General features: G+C 66.2%; 2 protein-coding genes and 1 long non-coding RNA gene across 3 annotated transcripts in view; 2 read left to right on the plus strand and 1 right to left on the minus strand.

Moving 5' to 3' along the window:
- OGFR (opioid growth factor receptor) overlaps window positions 1-16,667 on the plus strand; it is a 28,092-nt gene extending 11,425 nt beyond the window's left edge. Inside the window, exons 7-8 of the mRNA XM_040459862.1 lie at window positions 6,345-6,349; window positions 16,657-16,667. The gene's annotated coding sequence lies outside the window, so the exon portion shown is untranslated. The remainder of the gene's footprint in view (window positions 1-6,344; window positions 6,350-16,656) is intronic.
- On the plus strand, window positions 931-18,656 carry COL9A3 (collagen type IX alpha 3 chain). The gene is made up of 32 exons (XM_040459861.1): window positions 931-1,061; window positions 1,615-1,683; window positions 2,795-2,830; window positions 3,432-3,503; window positions 4,091-4,144; window positions 4,844-4,879; window positions 5,188-5,211; window positions 5,406-5,459; window positions 5,814-5,867; window positions 6,198-6,239; window positions 7,370-7,426; window positions 7,814-7,867; window positions 8,507-8,560; window positions 8,848-8,901; window positions 9,138-9,191; window positions 9,599-9,652; window positions 10,277-10,330; window positions 11,065-11,118; window positions 11,204-11,257; window positions 11,421-11,465; window positions 11,562-11,615; window positions 11,706-11,759; window positions 12,225-12,278; window positions 12,414-12,485; window positions 13,440-13,475; window positions 13,926-13,970; window positions 15,054-15,086; window positions 15,230-15,376; window positions 15,509-15,563; window positions 16,006-16,188; window positions 17,121-17,198; window positions 17,900-18,656. Exons 1-32 carry the CDS (start codon window positions 990-992, stop codon window positions 18,088-18,090), a joined length of 2,049 nt encoding a protein of 682 aa, XP_040315795.1. The 5' UTR covers window positions 931-989; the 3' UTR covers window positions 18,091-18,656.
- LOC121020021 (uncharacterized) lies at window positions 16,183-17,978 on the minus strand. Its single transcript, XR_005785891.1, has 3 exons — window positions 17,876-17,978; window positions 17,091-17,258; window positions 16,183-16,271 (listed from the first exon to the last, which is right to left on the minus strand). It is a non-coding gene; the product is annotated as an uncharacterized LOC121020021 (long non-coding RNA).
- Window positions 18,657-18,663: the final 7 nt, after the last annotated feature.

The raw sequence follows: 18,663 nt of genomic DNA on the forward strand, positions 1-18,663 counted from the left end.
GGGGGGGCGGGGGGGGTGGTGGTGAGATCCTGCAAATGCAATGGGCCTGTAGGTGACCTGGAGTTTTGAGAGTCCCCTAGGGTGGCCATGGAGGCCCCTGGCCCCAGGTGCTGCCCCCTACCTTGCTGTTCCTGTGCCTTCCCGGGGGGAAGCAGAGTTTGCCTAAATCTGGTGAGCCCTGAGCTGCCCAAATCTTGTGAAAAACGGGAACAGCCAACACCAGCCTCAGGGGCCCGTCCACCACTCGTGCTCAGGCCCAGGCTCATGGTGGGGCTTTCTTCTCGGCCGAGGCCGCCACTTTGCCCTCTCTTGGGGTGCGGAGCGCTGGGTAAGAGTCTGCCCTTTGCCAGTGATGGGCAACATGGATGGGCCACTCAGGATTGCTAAAGTTTGGGGTGAGGCCCCTGGGCATGGGCGACGTCCCCGGCCGAGCGGGCATGGCCCTAGACTTCTGCCCACGGCAGGACACGGCGCGGGAGCCAGAGGCGTGGCTTGGTCTGGCCCCGGGCACAGGGATGCTCGCCCTCGCTGGGGGTCTCGCTGGGCCTTGGGCAGCCTCGGTCGCCCTCAGGATCCCGAGGAGGTCGCCCTGTGCTGGGGCTGGGGCTGGGGCTGCCCCTTCTCGGAAGGAGCCCTTCAATGCGGGACTGTTCCCTCTCTACGCCCTGTTCCGGGCTCAAGTGGTGAAAAGAACTTCTTTCTTTTTTGCTAAAAGGTATATGTGTGTAGCTCGTCGGTCTCGGGGATAATTTTAACTCCGAGGCTGGCCAAAAACTGCCACTGGGTCTCTTTTCTTCCCCCTGGCCGGCTCGGCGGGGCGGGGAGGCGTGGGGGGCGGCGCGGAAGCCCCAGGTGGGCCCTGCTGAATGGGGGGCTTGTGCTCAGCCGGCGGGGCGGGAACTGGCGTCCAGCCCGCCGCCCGCCCCGCCCGCCGTCCGCCCCGAGCCCGGGCCGCCGGCGCTGCCGCTGCTCAGAGCGCGAGTGCAGCCATGGCCGGAGCCCCCACCCTGGCCCTGCTCCTGCTCGGGCAGCTCCTGGCCGCGACCGTGACCGAGGCGCAGGTGAGCGCGGGCCGGAGAGTGGCGGCCAGGGTGGGAGTCCGGGGGCTCTGAGACGGGGCGTCGAGCAGCACAGCCGGGGGACCGACCTGCCCCCTCCCCGGCCACCCTGGGCCAGTGAGTGAGCCCGGAACCCGGGACGCTTGGGGACCGCCCGCGCAGCCTCGAGGCCCATCGCCCACCTCGCCGTGGAGCACAGAGACCGGTCGCCCCACGGGGCCCTCGTGGATGGCGCGACCCTTCGTGGATGAGCCCAGGAGTCGCCCTGTCCTCGCCCGGCCTGGTCGGCTGCTGCTGCCACCAGACGGGCACAATGTCGCCTTTGTTCCCCGAGGCTCCCTGCGGTGCAGCCCCTCCTGGAGGATCCAGGCAGCAGACGCTGCCAGCCCCGGGCTTTGGGGGATCTCTGAGGCAGGCCTGGGCGGGGTGGGGGTGGGGGGCCCGGGGCCAGGCCCCCCGTGCCGCTCCCGACCCAGGAACAGGGGACGCTCTGTTGGGCCGACCCGCGGGAGAGGGTGGGAGGGATCAACTCCATGATGACACTTCTCCGTTTCAGAAAGTGGGACCCCAAGGCCCCCCGGGCCCCCAAGGGCCACCTGGGAAACCGGGCAAGGACGGCATTGATGTGAGTTTGCGGGTGGGGAGGGCTCCGTGGGGTTCTAGTCTGGCTGCAACCTCCCTGAGCCTCTAGACCTGATGGAGACAAAACTAAGTCCCACTCGTCGGGGCTGGGGCGAAGCGGGGTGTGGGGTGTGAAGAGGGACAAAGACGGTCCTTGTTCCTGTTCAGGGTTCAGCCCGCAGGGATCCCGTCCCCAGAGCAGGTGGGGGGTGCACGGTAGTCTTTGGCCTGGGAATGTGGGCACTGATGTGCGTGTCTCCGGGTCCCCGAGGGGCCCTTGCTCCTGTATCCTGAGGCCCTGGGGGTGGAGGTGCAGGGCTGTCCCCTGAGGGTCTCGGGCTGGAGCCAGCTTTGGGGGGGCTCTGGAGCTGGCTCCGCCCCAGAGATGCTGTCTCCAGGGGTGCCCCAGGTCAAGTGTGGCCCAATCCAAGCAGCTGAAATCCCGCGGCCAGCCTCCCCCAGGACCGTCTTGGGTGAACCCCCCCCCCCCATCCAGCCACCTCCATGTAAAGCAGAGACCTGCCCCAGGACCTCCTCGCCCGCGAGAGCCCCCCTTGACCAGTCCTCAGTCTCTCTCTGAGCCCCCAAGGCCCTAGATGGCCCTGAGTCTCATATCCACACCAACCCTGGTTGATCTCGACCCGCAGGGTGCTCGGCGACAGCCCCGCAGGGTGGGGGCGGGGCGGGTCATGGTGGCCACATTGGGCCCTGGACCCAGGGCCCCCACACCCCTCCCGCTGGGGCTGGGCGCCCGGCCCCCCAGGAGCCCCAGGCCTTCGGGAGTCATGCCGTTCCTTCTGGGGAGGGTTCCACTTAAAAGCCTGGAAGCCTCACGCCAAGGGTCTCGGGCCTAGTGGTCACGGGGGTGGCGTTCCCCCTGGGCCTCTGCAAGTCTGAGGGGCTGTGGCCCACTTCCCGGGGCTTCTCAGGCGGGGGGAGGGGGGGGGGGGGGGCCCCTGGGCCTGGCCCCAGGGAGGAGGGGGCCCCTTAGATGTGGATGAGGCCCCATGTGGCGGGGGGGGGGGGGGTCCCGTGTCGCCTCTCGGGTGTCTGCTCCCCTGGGCCGGGGTCTTCAGGGGACGCTTGGTCACATGTGGGTGTCTTCCCCTCTACAGGGAGAAGTTGGGCCTCCAGGTCTGCCAGGGTCCCCGGTGAGTGTCCAGCTACGGCGAGGGGAGGGGTGGACCTAGAACCGAGGGGTCAGGACGCCCCCTTCCCACCACACTGGGCCCTGGGTTGCCCGCCAGGCAGGAGGCCTCAGAGGCGGGAAGGGGGCGGGAGGGGAGCGTGTGGGATTCAGCGTGTCCCTGGGTGGCGGCTGGCTTTGAGACGGTCTTTGGGCCGGTGCCAGGCAGGCCAGGTTGCTACAGCCGGCGAGGGGGCCCTGGGCTTTCACAGAGCTGTTCAGGCCCAGGAATTGAGGGTTCTAGGGCACACCGGGGGTCCCACAGAGGGATGCACAGGCCCTTAGCCCGGGCGGCTGACGAAGCATCCAGGTGAACTTCCTACAGAGGTGACTAAGCGGGGGGAGGCGCCTGGAGAGGGCGGCCAGCTGGGGCCAGTGAGGGTGGGCGCCGGGCCCAGCTGGGTGGGGGTCTGCAGGAAAGCCGGCAGCTGGGCCTCCGGTGGAGAAGAGCCAATCTCTAATTGCTGGGCGGTGCCGCAGCTGGAAAACACAAGCCTTATTGGTGAAGGCCAAGGCTCTGGGCTGGACCTGCCCTCACGCCTCTGCCCTCCCCCTCCTCCCTCCAGGGACCAAAAGGGGCCCCAGGGAAGCCAGGGAAACCAGGGGAGGCTGGGCTCCCAGGACTGCCCGGTGTGGACGTGAGTGTGCCCGCCCCTTCCTCCCCCTCCCCCCTTCCCCTCCTGAGAGCCCCCTCTCGTGAGCCCCTTCCCTTCTCCTCCCCTGAGCTGGGACCGGAGGGGTCGTATCCCAGGAGTCAAGTTTAATTGCAGTTCTCCCGCTGGGGCTGGGCCTGCGCTGGGCCTGCTCGGTCCCAAGAGTCTCCGGATGTCCCCCAGCGGGGGTCCCTTGGCCTGCATCCCAGACCCCTCAGCCCAGGCAGAGGACGCAGCCAGCTCGCGGCAGGGGTGAAAATGCTCCTAGCTCTGTTTCTCTGGCTACCTGGGCCCCTCTGAGCCCCAGGCTGGCTGCGTTTGTCCTCGGGGCTCAAGGCCTTGGCCCCAGGACCCTGGGGGCCGCGGCAGGGCTCTGAGAAGGGATTTCTCCCACCTGCTGGGCTTATCAGCTCCTCACCTCCCCCAGAGGCTCTGGGAGAGGAAGGGGCCGCACGCAAGGCTCTTCCCGGTGTCCGGACCCATTTTAGTTAGGAGAGTGCCCTCTGGGGGGAGGCGGACCGTCCTCCCAGCGTGACCCCTCGAGCCCCCCCCTCCCCTGCCTCTCTCCCCAGGGTCTGACAGGACAGGACGGACCACCGGGCCCCAAGGGCGCACCTGGAGAACGGGTCAGTGCCTGCCCCAAGTTGAATGGGTTCCACTCGGGAGTGAGGTCCCCACCCCACCCCCAGTGCTGAGCACTGTCCACAAGGCTGGTGGCCCTGAGGGCAGCTGGGACGTTCTACCGCGTGTGCGGTGAGGTGGAGGCCACAGAAGGGCAGGTGGGCTCAGGGGGACGACACACGGGCCCCTGCTCGCAGCCGTCCTAGCGTTCAGACCCGGCGGGGGCGACCGGCCTTACGCGCCAGGGCGCCTGGCTCCGGGCTTTCTGTAGGGAGTGTCTTGTCGGGGGCCCCCCGGGCCGGGCCTGCGTCTCCGGGGTACAGGGGAGCGGCAGAAAGGGCAGGGGCCAAAGCTCTCGTGACCTTTGCGGGGGGGGCTACCTGGAAGGCTTCTTGGAGAGGTGGGCACAGGGCCCTTCTGTGTGGCTCGGGTCAGCCCTAGCGCCGGGCCTTCCTGGGGGCGTGTCCCGCCTGCTCTGGGCTGCTTCCTGCGTTCGTTTCCAACAGTCTGGATGGATTTTCCTCAGCGGGATTATTGGCAAAGACCTGTCCGGGCCGCTGGGCCTCAGAGGTCCCCCCGGGGCCTCGATCTTCTGTAAAACGGAGAGCTCCCACTTCAGAGGGGGGGGGCGGGTGGGACAGGTTGGCTCACAGAGTCCTGGGCGCCTGGGCTCGGCTCACTCCTGACCCTCTTTCCTTCTGCAGGGAAGTCTGGGCCCTCCGGGGCCCCCCGGGCTGGGGGTGAGTGTCATTTCCCCCTTGCGTGGGACTTTGAGGAGCTAGAGGGTCTGACCGGGGTGGGGTGCCCTCGGGAGCCCTGAGAGGCAGCGTCCAGCCCTCTTGCCTGCTGTCCCTCCGGGGCCGAGCCAGCCTAGGCCGGGGTCCTGGGACACCATCTGGGCTGTGTCCTCTCTCCCCCAGGGAGGGCCCCCTGCACCAGGAGTCTGGGGGTCCCCCTCGTACAGCCCGCCTGTCTCAGGGGAGGGGGCATGGGGGGAGGGGGGGTGGGCTGTCCCCAGCGCCTTCTGACCCCGTGCTTGTCACTGCAGGGCAAAGGCCTCCCTGGACCCCCGGTGAGTACCGACCACCCTCACGGCCCCACCCAAGCACGCCCACCACACTCCGGGCCAGGCGGGCTGCCAGGTCCCAAACCGGGGCTGGGGCCAGCCGCCCCCCACCGGACTTCCTGTCCCTCCAGAGGGGGCAGACCAGCCCTGTGTGGGTCTGTGGGTGCAGACCCCTGTTTCTCACATCCTTCCCCCCCCAGGGAGAGGCAGGAGTGAGTGGCATCCCTGGTGGAGCTGGCCTCCGGGGCCCCCCGGTGAGTGGCTGGCCCTGACCCTCCCCCCTGCTCAGAGCAAGGGCCCTGCCCGCCGGGACACCCCCAATTCAACCCCCAGGGCTTCCTCCCACCTCTGCTCCTTCCCTTCCCTTCCCTCCCTCTTCCCCTCACCCCTTCCACCCTCCTTCTCCTCCTCCCCCATTTCCTTTCTCATGGCCCTTGATGGAAACCCCAAGTGACATTCAGGGACAAGGACAGGCTAGGCCTTGAGATGCGCTGTGGGCACATGCACAGGCCAGGCTGGGGGAGGCGGGCAGGTGGCAACGTCCCCGTGAGGGCACAGGGAGGGAGACCGCTGGTCACCCTCACCTAATGTCATAACCCACCCCCCAGGGACCCTCTGGACTACCGGGCCTCCCTGGCCCCCCGGGACCTCCTGGACCCCCTGTAAGTACCGGGCAGGGGACCCCAGGGCTTCGCTGGGGTAGTGCCAGGCAGCGATGACGCGGCTCTCCTGTCCCCGGGGCCCCCAGCCGCACCCACGTGGACTCCCATCCCCTTTTCAGACACGGGCGGAGTCCGGGGCCAAAGTGGCAGCCGGGTCAGCTGACCTGGGGACAGGCAGGGCTCAGGCCCAGTGGCTCAGGACAGGTGGTTTCTGTCCTTGTTAATGCCCAGCACTGGCCACATGAGGGATGAAGGGACTGAGTCCGGAGTGGCGGGTGACAGGGAGGGCGGGGGACGGCAGCATCCAAGTCAGCTGTCTTTGTGTCCCAGGGTCACCCAGGGGTCCTCCCTGAAGGCGCCACTGACCTGCAGGTAGGCCCTTGCAGCCATCTGTGAAGGTTGCCCGTCTTGGGGGGAGGGGGCACGAGCCCAGCCCACCGCCTCGGGGACCCCGTGGCTCGTTCCCTACCCCCCGGGTCCGCGTGGGTGGCACTAGCTCTGGGCGCGGCCTCGCCACGCCAACTCTGCCCACTGGCTATGAGCCGCTCCCTCCCGCGCTCCTGCCCCCGGGTCCCCTCACCCCCACCCGCACCCCCACCCCCACCCCCACCCCCACCCCCTGCTCACAGGAGTGTGAATGTGAATCGAAGTGAAACAGAATCCAGTTGTAGCCTGGCACAGCCGGGCGCTGACCGTTCAGCCACACTCGGCGGGTGTCGGCTACAACGGGTGGCACAGAGGGTTTCCCCAGCAGAGAAGGCTCTGGACTAGCGTCTGGGACTCACTCTTATCTGTGAGCTTTGTCGCTCCCGTGAAAACGAAGACCGCGTCTGGGGCGGCCCCAGGCCCTTCTCCGCTGTGTGTGCGGAGGGGTCAGCGTCCGGTGCTCCTGAAGGATGTGACCTGCCTGCTGCTGGCGCCCTTGGCTCCACCCCTGTGTCCGGAGTGTTTGACCAGGGCATGTCCCAGAGGGAGGGTTTAGAGACCTTCCAGAACCTTCCAGAATCGGGAGAATGGCTGGGCCCCTGGCGATGGGCCAGGCAGGGGCAGAGATGAGCTGCAGAATGATCTAGGAAACCCAGCGCCATCCCTTGGGGTTACGGTGCCCTGGGCGCGGAGTGCCCCATCCGTGTCTGCAGGACACCTGTCCGTTCCTAGAGCACGTTTGTGCACTGACAGGAGCCCCGGCCCGAGGTTTGCTGCGGGAACACGGGATGAGGGCCCCTTTGTGAAGCCGCTGCGCTGAGTATGGAGAAAGGGGAGCTTGGCTCCCAGCGCGAGCCCACGAGGGGTCAGGCAGCCGCCATCCTGCTCCGGGCAGTGCCTTTCTGCACCCCCCACCCCACCCCGGGCGGCCACACTGAGCGAGGGCCCGTCTGGGCTCCCCGGGAGGCCCTGGTGTGGCCTGAGGTCCCTTCACTCGTCTGGAATGGCCCGTCTCAGGGCCCCTGGGTGTTGACCTGAGAGGCAGGTCCCGCTCTGACCACTCTGCTTTCCAACAGTGCCCGGCCATCTGCCCCCCAGGCCCTCCCGGGCCCCCAGGAATGCCAGGGTTCAAGGTGAGCGGCGGCCACAGGGTGACTCAGACCCGAGCCTCAAGATCCGGAGGGGACTCGGGGGGAGGTGGGCTTCCACAAAGCCCGCCCTGGTTGCTCCAGGAAGAAGGGAGAGCTGGCCTCCGACCCAGCCTGGGGGCCTTGCTCTATCCCCACCCCCCTGTTCAGCACTGTTAACGGGCTGGGCACCGGTGTGGCCACTGGGACCGGGCGGCATGGCGACAGCTGCAGCCAGGGAAGCTGGCGTCAGGCCACCAACTCCCTTCCCTGGCCCGGCCTTGTCCCCTCTTGACCGGACCTCAGTTTCCCCACCTGATCTGGCGGCCACGCAGGCCTCTGTTCAGGGCTGCTGGGGGTGGGCTGTGACTCCTCGCCCCCCCTGGCTTTCAGGGGCCCACCGGCTACAAAGGGGAGCAAGGAGAGGTCGGCAAGGATGGCGAGAAGGTGAATGTGGGCCGCGGCAGGGCCGTCGGCCTGGGCGGGGGTGGGAGGGAGGGAGGGGCGCCTGGTGGGGTGGGGGCCAGGGCCCCGCTGGCGGTGGGTCAGGGAGGGGGTGCCGGCCGCCTCTGGGGCATGCTATGCACGCCTCCTCTGTGGGGCCTGGCCAGTCGGAGCCAAGCGATTTGGGGCAGGGTCCCTGGACGAACCCCCCCACCTGCCTGGTCTCACGTGGAAGTTCCCTGAGCTCAGGCGGGCCCCGCTGGTGGCTGGAGAGGTCTCCTGGAGGCCCCTGCCACCCCCCCATGGCCCCTGGCCGCGGAAGATTTTGGTTTGCCCCTACCCACAGGCACCAGGTGAGGCTGGGTACATGTCCGGCACGGTGAGGCCGCCGCTCGGGCAGTAGACGTGCCCACGCCAGCCAGGCAGAGGCGTCTGGGAAAGGCTGGGGGCCTTGCAGGAGCAGAAGCCACAGGGACCTTGCCCTCCAGAGGAAGGCCAGAACCCCCCTAACCTCAGAGGCTCAGCTGTGAATGGGGCCACGGCCCCCGCTGCACGGGCTCATCTGGGGGGACCAGTGGGCTTGGACAGGTGCTGGGAGGGCTCAGGCCTGACCCAGCTCACGGCACCTCATCTCCATTGCAGGGTGATCCTGGCCCCCCCGGGCCCGCTGGCATCCCAGGCACTGTAGGGCTGCAGGTGAGCAGGGGAAGGGGCCAGACGTGGGTGGGGATGTGGGGCCAGAGCCCCTCGACTGCTTAGGGCTGCAGGGGACGGTCCACCGACACCCGAAAGAGGGACCGGGCCAGGGTCCTGCCTCTGCCAGGCTGCAGATCCTAGGAATTGTGGCCCTGCCGCCTCCAGGACCTGGCCCGAGGTCAGGTGCTTCTAGGGAAGACCCTAGGGCCCTCCGTGGCTCCCGGGGGGCGTGCGGTCCTGGGGGTGCTGCTGGCCCAGGCCCTGCCTTTCCAGCTTTCCTCTTACAGGGGCCTCGGGGCCTTCGAGGTCTGCCGGGGCCGGCCGGGCCCCCCGGGGATCGGGTAAGTCAGCCCCGCCTCAGGTGGAGAGGGGCCCTAGGCCAGCGGAGTGGAGGCCTTGGAAAAGGGGGGTGGGGGATGGTTTGGGACCCCTGGGCGGCTGACCGGGGAGGGGCCCGCTGGGGGTGTCTGTTGGGGGTGCTGGAGGCAGGGTCTCTCTGGCTGGAGCCACGTCCTCCAAGGGATGCTGGCCAGGCTCCAGATGAGAGGCCCCAGATGGCCCCCCGCCTCCTTTACAGGGTCCCATCGGATTCCGAGGGCCGCTGGGGATCCCAGGAGCCCCTGGGAAAGTGGTATGTGTGTGTCTGGGGGTGGAGGGTGGCCCCCCGCAGGCCTGGGCTCTCTGTACCCTTCCTCTTCCTCTTCCTCTTCCTCTTCCTCACTCAGACGCCTCCCTCAGTCCCCTGGTCTGTGCCGGGCTGGCCCTTCCGGGAGCGGAGTCCTCTTATGGGCACGCACCCCTGGGCACACCTGGGCAGGTGCCAGTGGGCACACCTGGGGGCAGGAGTGGGTACACCTGGGGGGGGGTTGAGTTTACGGCGGGGGCCTGTTCTCGCTGGGACTTTGGTATTCTTCCCTCTGGACGTGTGTGAGGTGTGGTCAACGTCCCTCTGGCCCCTGTGACCCTCCATCCAGCCCTCCCACCTTCTGCAGTTAACTTTTTGTTTCCATACCTCCCCCCCCCGCCCCGTCATTTTAGGGTGACAGAGGCGAGAGGGGCCCAGACGGATTCCGTGGTCCCAAGGGTGACCTTGTAAGTAAAGTGACCTTGATTCTCTGGGTCCTTCCTCCAGACACGCCGACCTCTGGGGAGGGAGGGTGGGGTGGCCGCTGGCCAGCAGCTGGGTCACTGGCAGTTCTGGTGGCTCTGACGAGCTCGTGCCGGGAGCAGCGGGGCGGAGGCTGTAGGACCAGACTCCTGGGGGCGCATTCCGGCCGCTACGCTCATCCCGCCAGAGGCCCTGGGCCCTGCGCCAACGTTGCCCAACTGCGAAATGGAATAACAGAGAAAATGACTCTCAGGTTGAGCGAGTGACCGTGAGTAAAGCTGAGAGACGATCGAGCAATGAGGGGACAGCCCCAAGCTGGCGTCTGCCTGTGGACGCCTTCAACCTCGTCGTCCCCAGGCTGAGTCCCGTGGCCAGAGGCCCAGGAGGCGGCCGCGTGATGCTGAGACAGGTCCCGAGTCCACAAGCCCTTCCCCCCGTGGTTGGGCATCCCCCAGCCCTGAGCACAGCCCCTGGTGCCCGGGAGTCATGGGCACGGGGCGCATGCAGGGCTCCTGGCCTGAGCCTGCCTGGGGACCGGGGACACAGTCTGGGGGGGGAGCATTCCTCTTCCTCAGGGTCCCAAATGCAGTGGCTTATGTGTCTTTTAGGGCAGACCTGGTCCCAAAGGAGCCCCTGGAGTGGCCGGGCCGGGCGGAGAGCCGGTGAGTGCCCGCGGCTGCCGCGGTGTCGGACAACGGCCGGTGTCCCTGGTGTCCCTGCACAGAGCAGGCCCCTGCTGGCCCTGCTGGCCTCCCATCTTCTGCAAGTGTCTCCCCCCGGGAGAACCCTTCTCCTTCAGCCGCCCGGGGCTGTTTGCGGCCGGCGTGTGGCCCTCACTTGGCCGAACGCTGCTGTCGCCGTCCGGAGCCTCCTAGCAGTGGCTGAGCAGGGCACGGGGCCACGTGTTCCGGACGGCCCCGACCGGGCGGAGGAGGCAGAGCGTCTGCCGCAGGGGACAGAAGGGTGGGCTGGGTAGACCGGTGGACACAGGTGTGGGGCATTCTGAGGGTCCTGGGGCACCCGCACTGCCCGGTCCCCTGCTCAGCCCCTCCCAGCCCCAACCCACGGGGACGAGGACGGGCCCCTGGGGGCCTCCTCTGAAAGCTTGCCCTCCTGCTGGTTTCCCAACACTGGGCTGTGCTCTCTGTTCCCACATCGGTCCAGAGTGTGGGATCGGGAAGGCCCACATCCCAGCCCCCAAGCCTCTGTCTTCTCATCTGCAAAACGGGGCCGCAACGGAACTTGGCTGTGGGCGTGGTGAAAACCCCCGGGCAGACGCGGAGGGCGGCGTTCTCCGCACGCCCCCTGCGGGGACTGACATACCGGCCTGGGGAGGGAGGGTGGGGTGACGGGAGACGCGCCGCGCCCCAGGCCTCACACCACCCCCCATCCCCAGGGTATGCCGGGCAAGGACGGGCGGGACGGCGTGCCCGGACTCGATGGCGAGAAGGTTGGTATCTGGCCTGCAGGGGAGAAGGGGTCTGCGGGGGTTGGGCCTCCCGGGCCTCAGCACCCTGTCCCCCGACCTCCCGCAGGGAGAGGCCGGTCGCAACGGTGCCCCAGGAGAGAAGGGTCCCAACGGGCTGCCGGTGAGCGTGTGGGCTTCCCTCGGTGGTGCCGGGGCTACGCCGGTGGGGCCTCGGGGACGGGGGTCTTCTCCTGTGCGTCCCCGAGCGGGAGTTTGTGCAGGGGGAGCCCCGCTTTGGGGGTGCTCTGCCACGGGCTCACAGCCCGGACCTCTGATGTGCGCAGGGCCTCCCCGGACGAGCAGGGTCCAAGGGCGAGAAGGGAGAACTGGTAGGTGGCTTCTCCGTCTTGCTGGGGGTGGGGGTGGGGGTGGTGCCCGGGCCCCGGAGGGAGGGACGAGCGCACACTCGGGGCTCTCTCGTGCAGGGCCGAGCCGGGGAGCTGGGTGAGGCTGGACCCTCGGGAGAGCCTGGCATCCCGGTAAGTGTCCCCCCTCCCCCCTCCCCCCTCCCTGCCCTAAGTCCACGGACCCTGCTGACCCCTGTCCCCCTCCCCCCCAACCTCGTGCAGGGAGACGTTGGCGTGCCTGGGGAGCGTGGTGAGGCTGGCCACAGGGGCTCGGCGGTGAGTGAGGCGGGTGTAGCCTGGCAAGGGGGGGGGGGGGAAGGGCAGGCAGGCACCGCCATGTCGCTGTGCGGGCTGGGGAGGCATCCGGGACACGTCAGTGAGCTGAGCCCACGAAAGCCAAAAGACACCGAGGGCCAGGCCCATCCGTCCCATCCTTGCCGAGGGAGGAAGTCACAGCGCCCGCCGCAGGCTCCGTGAGGTGCAGTGGGCGCTTCCCACCCCTCACGTCCGAGTAGGTGGATAGATGGATCGTGGGGACACTGGCCACAGGGCCCTGGGCAGCCCTGGGTGCGGGTGCCTGGCTCCCAAGGCTGACGGGCGCGTGGGGTCTGAGGGCACGCCTCACCCCCACATCCCCGGCCGCCCCCCATCTCTGTCCCCGGCGAGTGGGCCAGCTCCCGTGTCTGCCCGGCGTCCCTGGGGGCAGGCGAGCTGGACCCACACCTTCCTTTTGTCTTTCAGGGGGCTCTGGGCCCGCAAGGCCCTCCTGGAGCCCCTGGCGTCCGAGGCTTCCAGGTGGGTGAGATCTGGGGCGGGGTTTACGCCCAGGGGGGCCAGCTGAGCAGGGGGAGGGGTCCCCGCTGGGCTCCTTTGTGGGTGCTGACGAGCTGGGTCCTTGTCTGCGCTGACGAGCTGGGTCCTTGTCTGCAGGGCCGGAAGGGCGACACAGGAGACCCCGGGCTGCCGGGCCCCCAGGGCCTCCGAGGTGTCACGGGCGACCGGGTAAGTGGCTGTCCCGGCAGGGGGTGCCCTACCCCGCCCCACCCTTGCTCACAGTCCCCGGGACCCACAGGGGAGGACCACATGCTGCCGGTGGCTGGCAGGCCGGTGCTCCTGGCTCCGTGGGGGCCCGTCGGGTTTCAGCTGAGGGTCGGACAAAGGGTTACGTTGCTTTAAGACAAGTGTGAAAACCCCAACTGTTGTTAACCATGACTGCTTCTGACTTTCCTAGCGGTCTTGTGACGGTGGGTTCAGTGTGGGTCCCCGTGGTCCCGGGACGGTCGGGCCAGAGCGCCCAGGCGCCCGGCGGGGCAGGACCAGGCCCCACTTGGACGCGTGCCCCAGGCCCTGCCAAGGCCGCGCTTGCCTCTGCCATCACCCCTGCAGACGGGAAGGCCCAGGAGCTGCCGGCCAGACCTCGCTTCATTCCGGGGAGGCGGGCAGGGCAGGGCAGGGCAGGGGCCATGGTAACCCCCGGGGGCCGAAACGGGGCCCCCCTTTCCCCCCCCGGGGGGGGGGAACCCCCGGGGGGCCGGGGGGGGGGGGGGGGGGGGCGGGGGCTGTGCTCACACGGGGTCCTCGCCTTCCCCACACCTTGCCCACCCGGCCTCCTCCATCCCCTCCCAGGGCAGCTCTGGCTCCTGCTGCCGTTTGAGCAGACGGACAATTGTTACTTTAATGTTCTCTGTTCTCGGGGCGACCCCAGCCTGCACCTCCCCAGACACGTCCGGTCCCACTCGGGACGCCACCCAAGGGTTACAGGTGCCAGCTGCCCGCACGGTCACTGGTGGTACAAGCAACACCCAACCCAAAGAGGCCCGTTAAACACCCATGGCACCCCGCGTGCTGCGATGCTCTGGCGTCCCTAAGACACTTGGGGGACGCGCCCGGGGCCCCTGTGCTCCGCCCCCCCGGGGGCCCTGGGCTTCCTCTAAGGCCGAGCCTTCTCTCTGCCAGGGCCCCGGAGGAGCCGCAGGCCCGAAGGGAGACCAGGTGAGTGGGTACCCGCTGGTCCCGTCCATGCAGGCTGGAGCTCCTCTCTCCCTCCCGCTGTCTTCATGACTGGCTTCTCTTTGCTCCCTCTAAGTGGAGGTGACCGCTCTGGACACCCAGCCCAACTCCCCGGCTCGGCTCCTGGGGCCCCCGGGGGAGGGGGTGTTCCTGCGGACCTTGTGGGAATGTGAGCTCGTCAAGGGCGGCATCTGGGCTCCAGGCCTGTTTGTAGGTCAAAAATCTGTCCTCTCTGGAAAGGCTAGGGTGCTGGGCCTGTGACCTCCAGGTGGCCCCAGGTCCTCTTTATATTGGTTGAGGATTCTGCTTGGCAAGAAAGCCTCGTGTCAGGTCAATAAGGGACGTCAGCCTGCGTCCCCCTCGTCCGGGGTCTCGCGAACCAGCTCCCGAGGCTTGAGAACGTGGTTTAACGTTGGGGCGTGTCGTTCCCAGGGCATTGCAGGTTCTGACGGCCTTCCTGGGGACAAAGGAGAGCTGGTGAGTGTGACCGAGTCGGCCTCACTTGTGTTAACAGCTGAGTGTGAACTAGCCACGTCCGGGGGAGGCCAGTCTCTGCTGGTCCTGGGAGTGGGGGAAGCCGCGTGGAGGCCAGGGGCTGGGCCCATGTGTCCCTGTGGGTCCCGTGGGCTCCTGTCCACGTGATACTGCCTGCAGTCACGTCACCGGTGACTTTCGGCGGGAACTGGGGCACGGTTCAGATAAAACTCAAGAAAACTCTGCCCCCACAGAGCTAAAAATCAAGTTATGTTTAGAGTAAAACCCTTGACTGAGCTCATGGACAGGTGGACCTTTTCCTGGAGGCTGGGGCACGACGGTCGTGGGGTTTTGGGGCAAGGGTCTTTGCCACGTGGCCAGGGTTTCGGTTCAGTGACTAAGGCTGTCGAGGTGTCTGGGGGAGATGGCGACGACCCGGCCCCGGGGACCCTCGTCTCTGGCACAGCCCACAGCCCTGTGACTATAGCCAGGACGCGGTCAGGGCTGCGTGTGTGTGTGCGCGCGCGCGCACTCGAGGTTTATTTTGGGGAATTCCCGGATGACCTTGACCCAGCAGGACCCTGGGAACCCGTCCCTGATAATCTGACGGGGGTGGCAGTTCCTGCCGGCCGCGGAGCCCAGAGGCGTCTGCTCTCGCCGATGGCGGCATGGCAGAATGGGTCCTGGGCCATCTGCTGTCTGGTTGGGACCACGTGCCTGTTCACAGGCAGCCAGGAAGCTTCCTGAGGAGGACGCAGCTGGGGAAAGGGAACCTTAGGGACAGACTGTCAGCTTAGCGTCATTTATTATAATGATAATGACGGCCAGGAGCAAAGTCAACACGTGTGAGAAAAAGTACGAAGCAGCTACTGAAAACACCCTTTAGGAAAACTAAGTCACAAAAACATCAGTGGTCATGACACAACCCCAGCGAGATAAAAACGTACTTACGAGAGATCCTGAAGCGGTCAAGTTGTAGTTTCCCGGCTGTTCGAGGCCATCCCTGACCAGTAACGTGCTGGCCTGGTTCTCTGGAAGCAAATGCCCGCCTGCCTAGCAGCACACGCGACGGCTCCTCTCTCGCAGGGTCCCGGTGGTCCCGTCGGTCCCAAAGGAGAGGTAAGTGGCTGGCAGCCGTCCCGACAGTAAAGCCCAAAGGAGACACGGGCCTGCAGGTGGCGAAGCTGGCTCTGCCCGGAAGCGGGCAAGAGGGAGGAGCGTGTGTGGCGGGGCTGCTGGGCACTGGTCCCGTTCTCCCCTAGTCCGGCAGTCGAGGGGAGCTGGGCCCAAAGGGCATCCTGGGTCCCAACGGCACCAGCGGCGTGGATGGCGTCCCAGGCCCGCCCGGCCCCGTGGGTTTCCAGGGCGTCCAAGGCGTGCCTGGCATCACTGGGAAGCCCGGAGTCCCGGTACGTGCTTCTTTCCCTGTGTTGAGGTCGGCGTCCGGGGGCGGGCATCACCTTCCCGAGAGTGATGGCGGGGTGCCTCTGGAGGTGTCGGCCTGCCCCCGTCCGCTGACCAGCTTACGGGGTGCGTTTCAGGGGCGAGAGGCCAGCGAGCAGCACATCCGGGAGCTGTGTGGGGCGATGCTCAGCGGTGAGTCCCCTCCCACCCCCTTCCCTGCCCAGCTGCCTGGGGTCCTTGGGGGGTCCGCTCTGCCCATCTGCACCAGGTGGGGGCTCCCTCCCCCGGGATTTCATACCGGGCCAGGCGCTCTAAACGTCTGCTCAAAGAATCAGTCATGAGGGACGGGGACTGTGCGCTTTCAGCCCTTCCGAACTAAGTGGCATCTTTTGGCCACTTTGATTCACAGGGCTCTTAAGGAGCTCGCGCAAAGGGAGCGCCTCCTTCTGGGCCTTGACTCACTGCTCTGTACTCTGGCAGCACTAGAGTTTCGTGCCCTCACACCAAGTTCGGGCCACTTTCAATCTGTGAAACTTCCTTCTGGAAGGCGGGCAGCCCTGACGTTTTAGCCGCGGCGTAGAACACTTCCGCTAATCCGCTCTGAATAAACGCGTGCCCCTTTGTTTTTCGAAAGAACAAATTGCACAGTTAGCAGCTCACCTGAGGAAGCCTTTAGCGCCGGGATCCGCGGGCCGGCCTGGTCCAGCCGGACCCCCAGGTCCCCCGGGGCCCCCCGGCTCCATCGGCCACCCCGGTGCGCGAGGGCCCCCTGGATATCGTGGTCCCACCGGAGAGCTGGGAGACCCTGGGCCCAGAGGTGAGTGGCCCCCGCATTCCGTCTCCCACGAGCACTGCAACGTTTTTTTAATGTGATGTTTTTCTCAAATACCGTGAGAACATCTGGGGGAAAGGACAGACAAACGTGAGAAGCACACAGAAGCCCCTTTATACACCATAGGATGTGCCTTCGTAAAGACCGACATGTGAACGTTTCTGTGGCAAAAGGCAAAAACTGTACGGAACTCCCTTTTAAAGGTCGACGATGCACTAGATGTAATTTAGGAACCAGCTCAAGTCACAGACACGCCCCCCATGGGCCCCGGGGCCGGCCTGTGCTGGCGGCGGGGTGCTCGGTGCCCATGATCGGAGCCTCACGTGTGTGTGAGTGGGCGGGCACTAACCTTTTCCAAAACGGCCTCGAACACTCACCCCATTTCCAAACTCTAAGCTGCGCCACCACGGCCGGCTGGCCCCGCCAGCGAGCCTCACGGCCCAAACGAGGGAGATCACGCTCATGATTCCAGTCCATTCCAACTTACTGATCCAATAATTTTGTTTCTGAAAAGTAGCCTAAGAAAAATACTTCCAAGGGAAACTTAAATCTGTAAATCCCTTCCTTTGTGAAGCGTAAAGTATTCCAAAATTAGCGGTGCCATTTCCCACATCCTCACGCCGAACCACCTGAGCCCCGGAGACGGACGCGCATACCTCCTCCCCCTTCCCAGACGCCGTGCCGTCCATCCGCACCGATGGAACCCCCGAGGTTCCCTGCGGGCGGCCCGGAGTCGTGCCCCGCCCCGTGCCAGTGCCCGTGGTCCCCAAACCGAGATGCATTGAAGCGTCAACCACCTTGACTGGTTGTGATGCTTGGGCTGTTTTCCTGAGCGTGTCACTTTGGGAAAAAGCCTGCAAAGTGGGCGTCAGAGGTGGGTCACGCACCTGGGGCTCACATCCGCTGCTTTCCCACAGGGACCCAGGGAGACCGAGGAGACAAAGGCTCGGCGGGCGCGGGTCTGGACGGGCCTGACGGAGACCAGGGGCTCCAAGGTACGTGTGCCGGCTTTGCTTCCAACTCTGCGGGGGCGTGCTTGGGCGACGAACGGCCTTCTAAAGGAACGAGTTCTCTCTTGGCAAACACTCTTAGAAGGTCAGGAACTGTCTGAATCACTTTGTAGAACACTTTACTCAAGAACCCATTCAGGAGACTCTATTTAGTGCAGGCCACCCACCATCTATTTCAGCTAAATTCTAACAGAATCCCTTCACTGGCCCGTATGTATCCTGGACGTTTGAATTAACATCAACATACATGCTTTGTGGAGAGACAGGGAGGCTTTCCGGGCCTGGTCTCACCTGCACCCACGCCCTAGGGGCCCGGGGCCCGAGACCTGCCGGCCCCAAAACCTGGGGCTGCCCGCGAGGCAGCGGCCACTCTGCCTCCACCTGCTCGGGGGCCCGGTCACCTCCGTCCCTGCTCACCAGAGAACTCCGCACAAACCCCCCCCCCCCCGCCCCCGGCTCACCACAGACCGAGCTCAGCTCCAGTCCGAGCCGCCACCCCTGGGACAGATCCCGGACCTCTAAGCACCTCTCACTGCACCTCACCTCCTCCCCGCACCCCCTCCCCTCCCCTGGGCCCTTCCTGAGTGGGGAATAAGCTCTAAGACCAAAGTGGGGGGGGGGGGCAGGTGGAATGGCTGTCCATTCCCGCCGTCCACACTCACCTTCCTGCTCCGACTCGTCTCCAGGACCGCAGGGTGTGCCCGGCGTGAGCAAGGACGGCCGAGACGGGGCCCAAGGAGAGCCCGGGCCTCCGGGAGATCCCGGCCTCCCTGGTGCTGTTGGTGCTCAGGGGACCCCCGGCATCTGTGACACCTCTGCCTGCCAAGGAGCCGTGATGGCAGGGGGCGGGGAAAAATCCGGTTCTAGAAGCTCCTAAAACGCAACTGAAGGAAGTGAGGGAGATGATGAGGCTGCTGCAAGCAGGGAGCTCCGGAAGGTCCCAGAAGAGACCTCGGGCCGCGCTGTGACGTCCCCCGAGGCCCTCCCGGCCTGGGCCTCGTGTCCTCAACAGCAGCGACTGGACACTGGGTCCCTGAGAGCGTCCTCCAATGCCCTGTCCTCGTGTTCTGTCTCCCATGTATTTACAGCTGAAACGTCGTACCTCAGCCCAGGCCCTACGTGACGTGGCATCTGGGGGTACAGGCCGCACACGCAGTTCTGTACGATTCCACAGATAGAAAATATTCAGCTTGTTTACACAGCATTTGCGGAAGGACGAAGACACGGTCCCGGTGAGACGATCTATGAAATCTAACGACCACAGTGTAACAAATAAAGAAGTTCACGTACGGCATCCCCACCACACATGGTCTAGTCTGATTTTCCCGCTTTTCTTGTGTACAAACTTTTACCGTCTCCAATTAACAGTATTTATTGAAGGTGACTTTGTACTGCACGCAAGTCTACTGCTATTACCTGTTGTGATAAATAAAGCCACTCATTCGAAAAA

Source organism: Herpailurus yagouaroundi, unplaced genomic scaffold (genome assembly GCF_014898765.1).
Source record: "Herpailurus yagouaroundi ecotype Mexico unplaced genomic scaffold, PumYag 246, whole genome shotgun sequence".
NCBI classification, from domain to species: domain Eukaryota; kingdom Metazoa; phylum Chordata; class Mammalia; order Carnivora; family Felidae; genus Herpailurus; species Herpailurus yagouaroundi.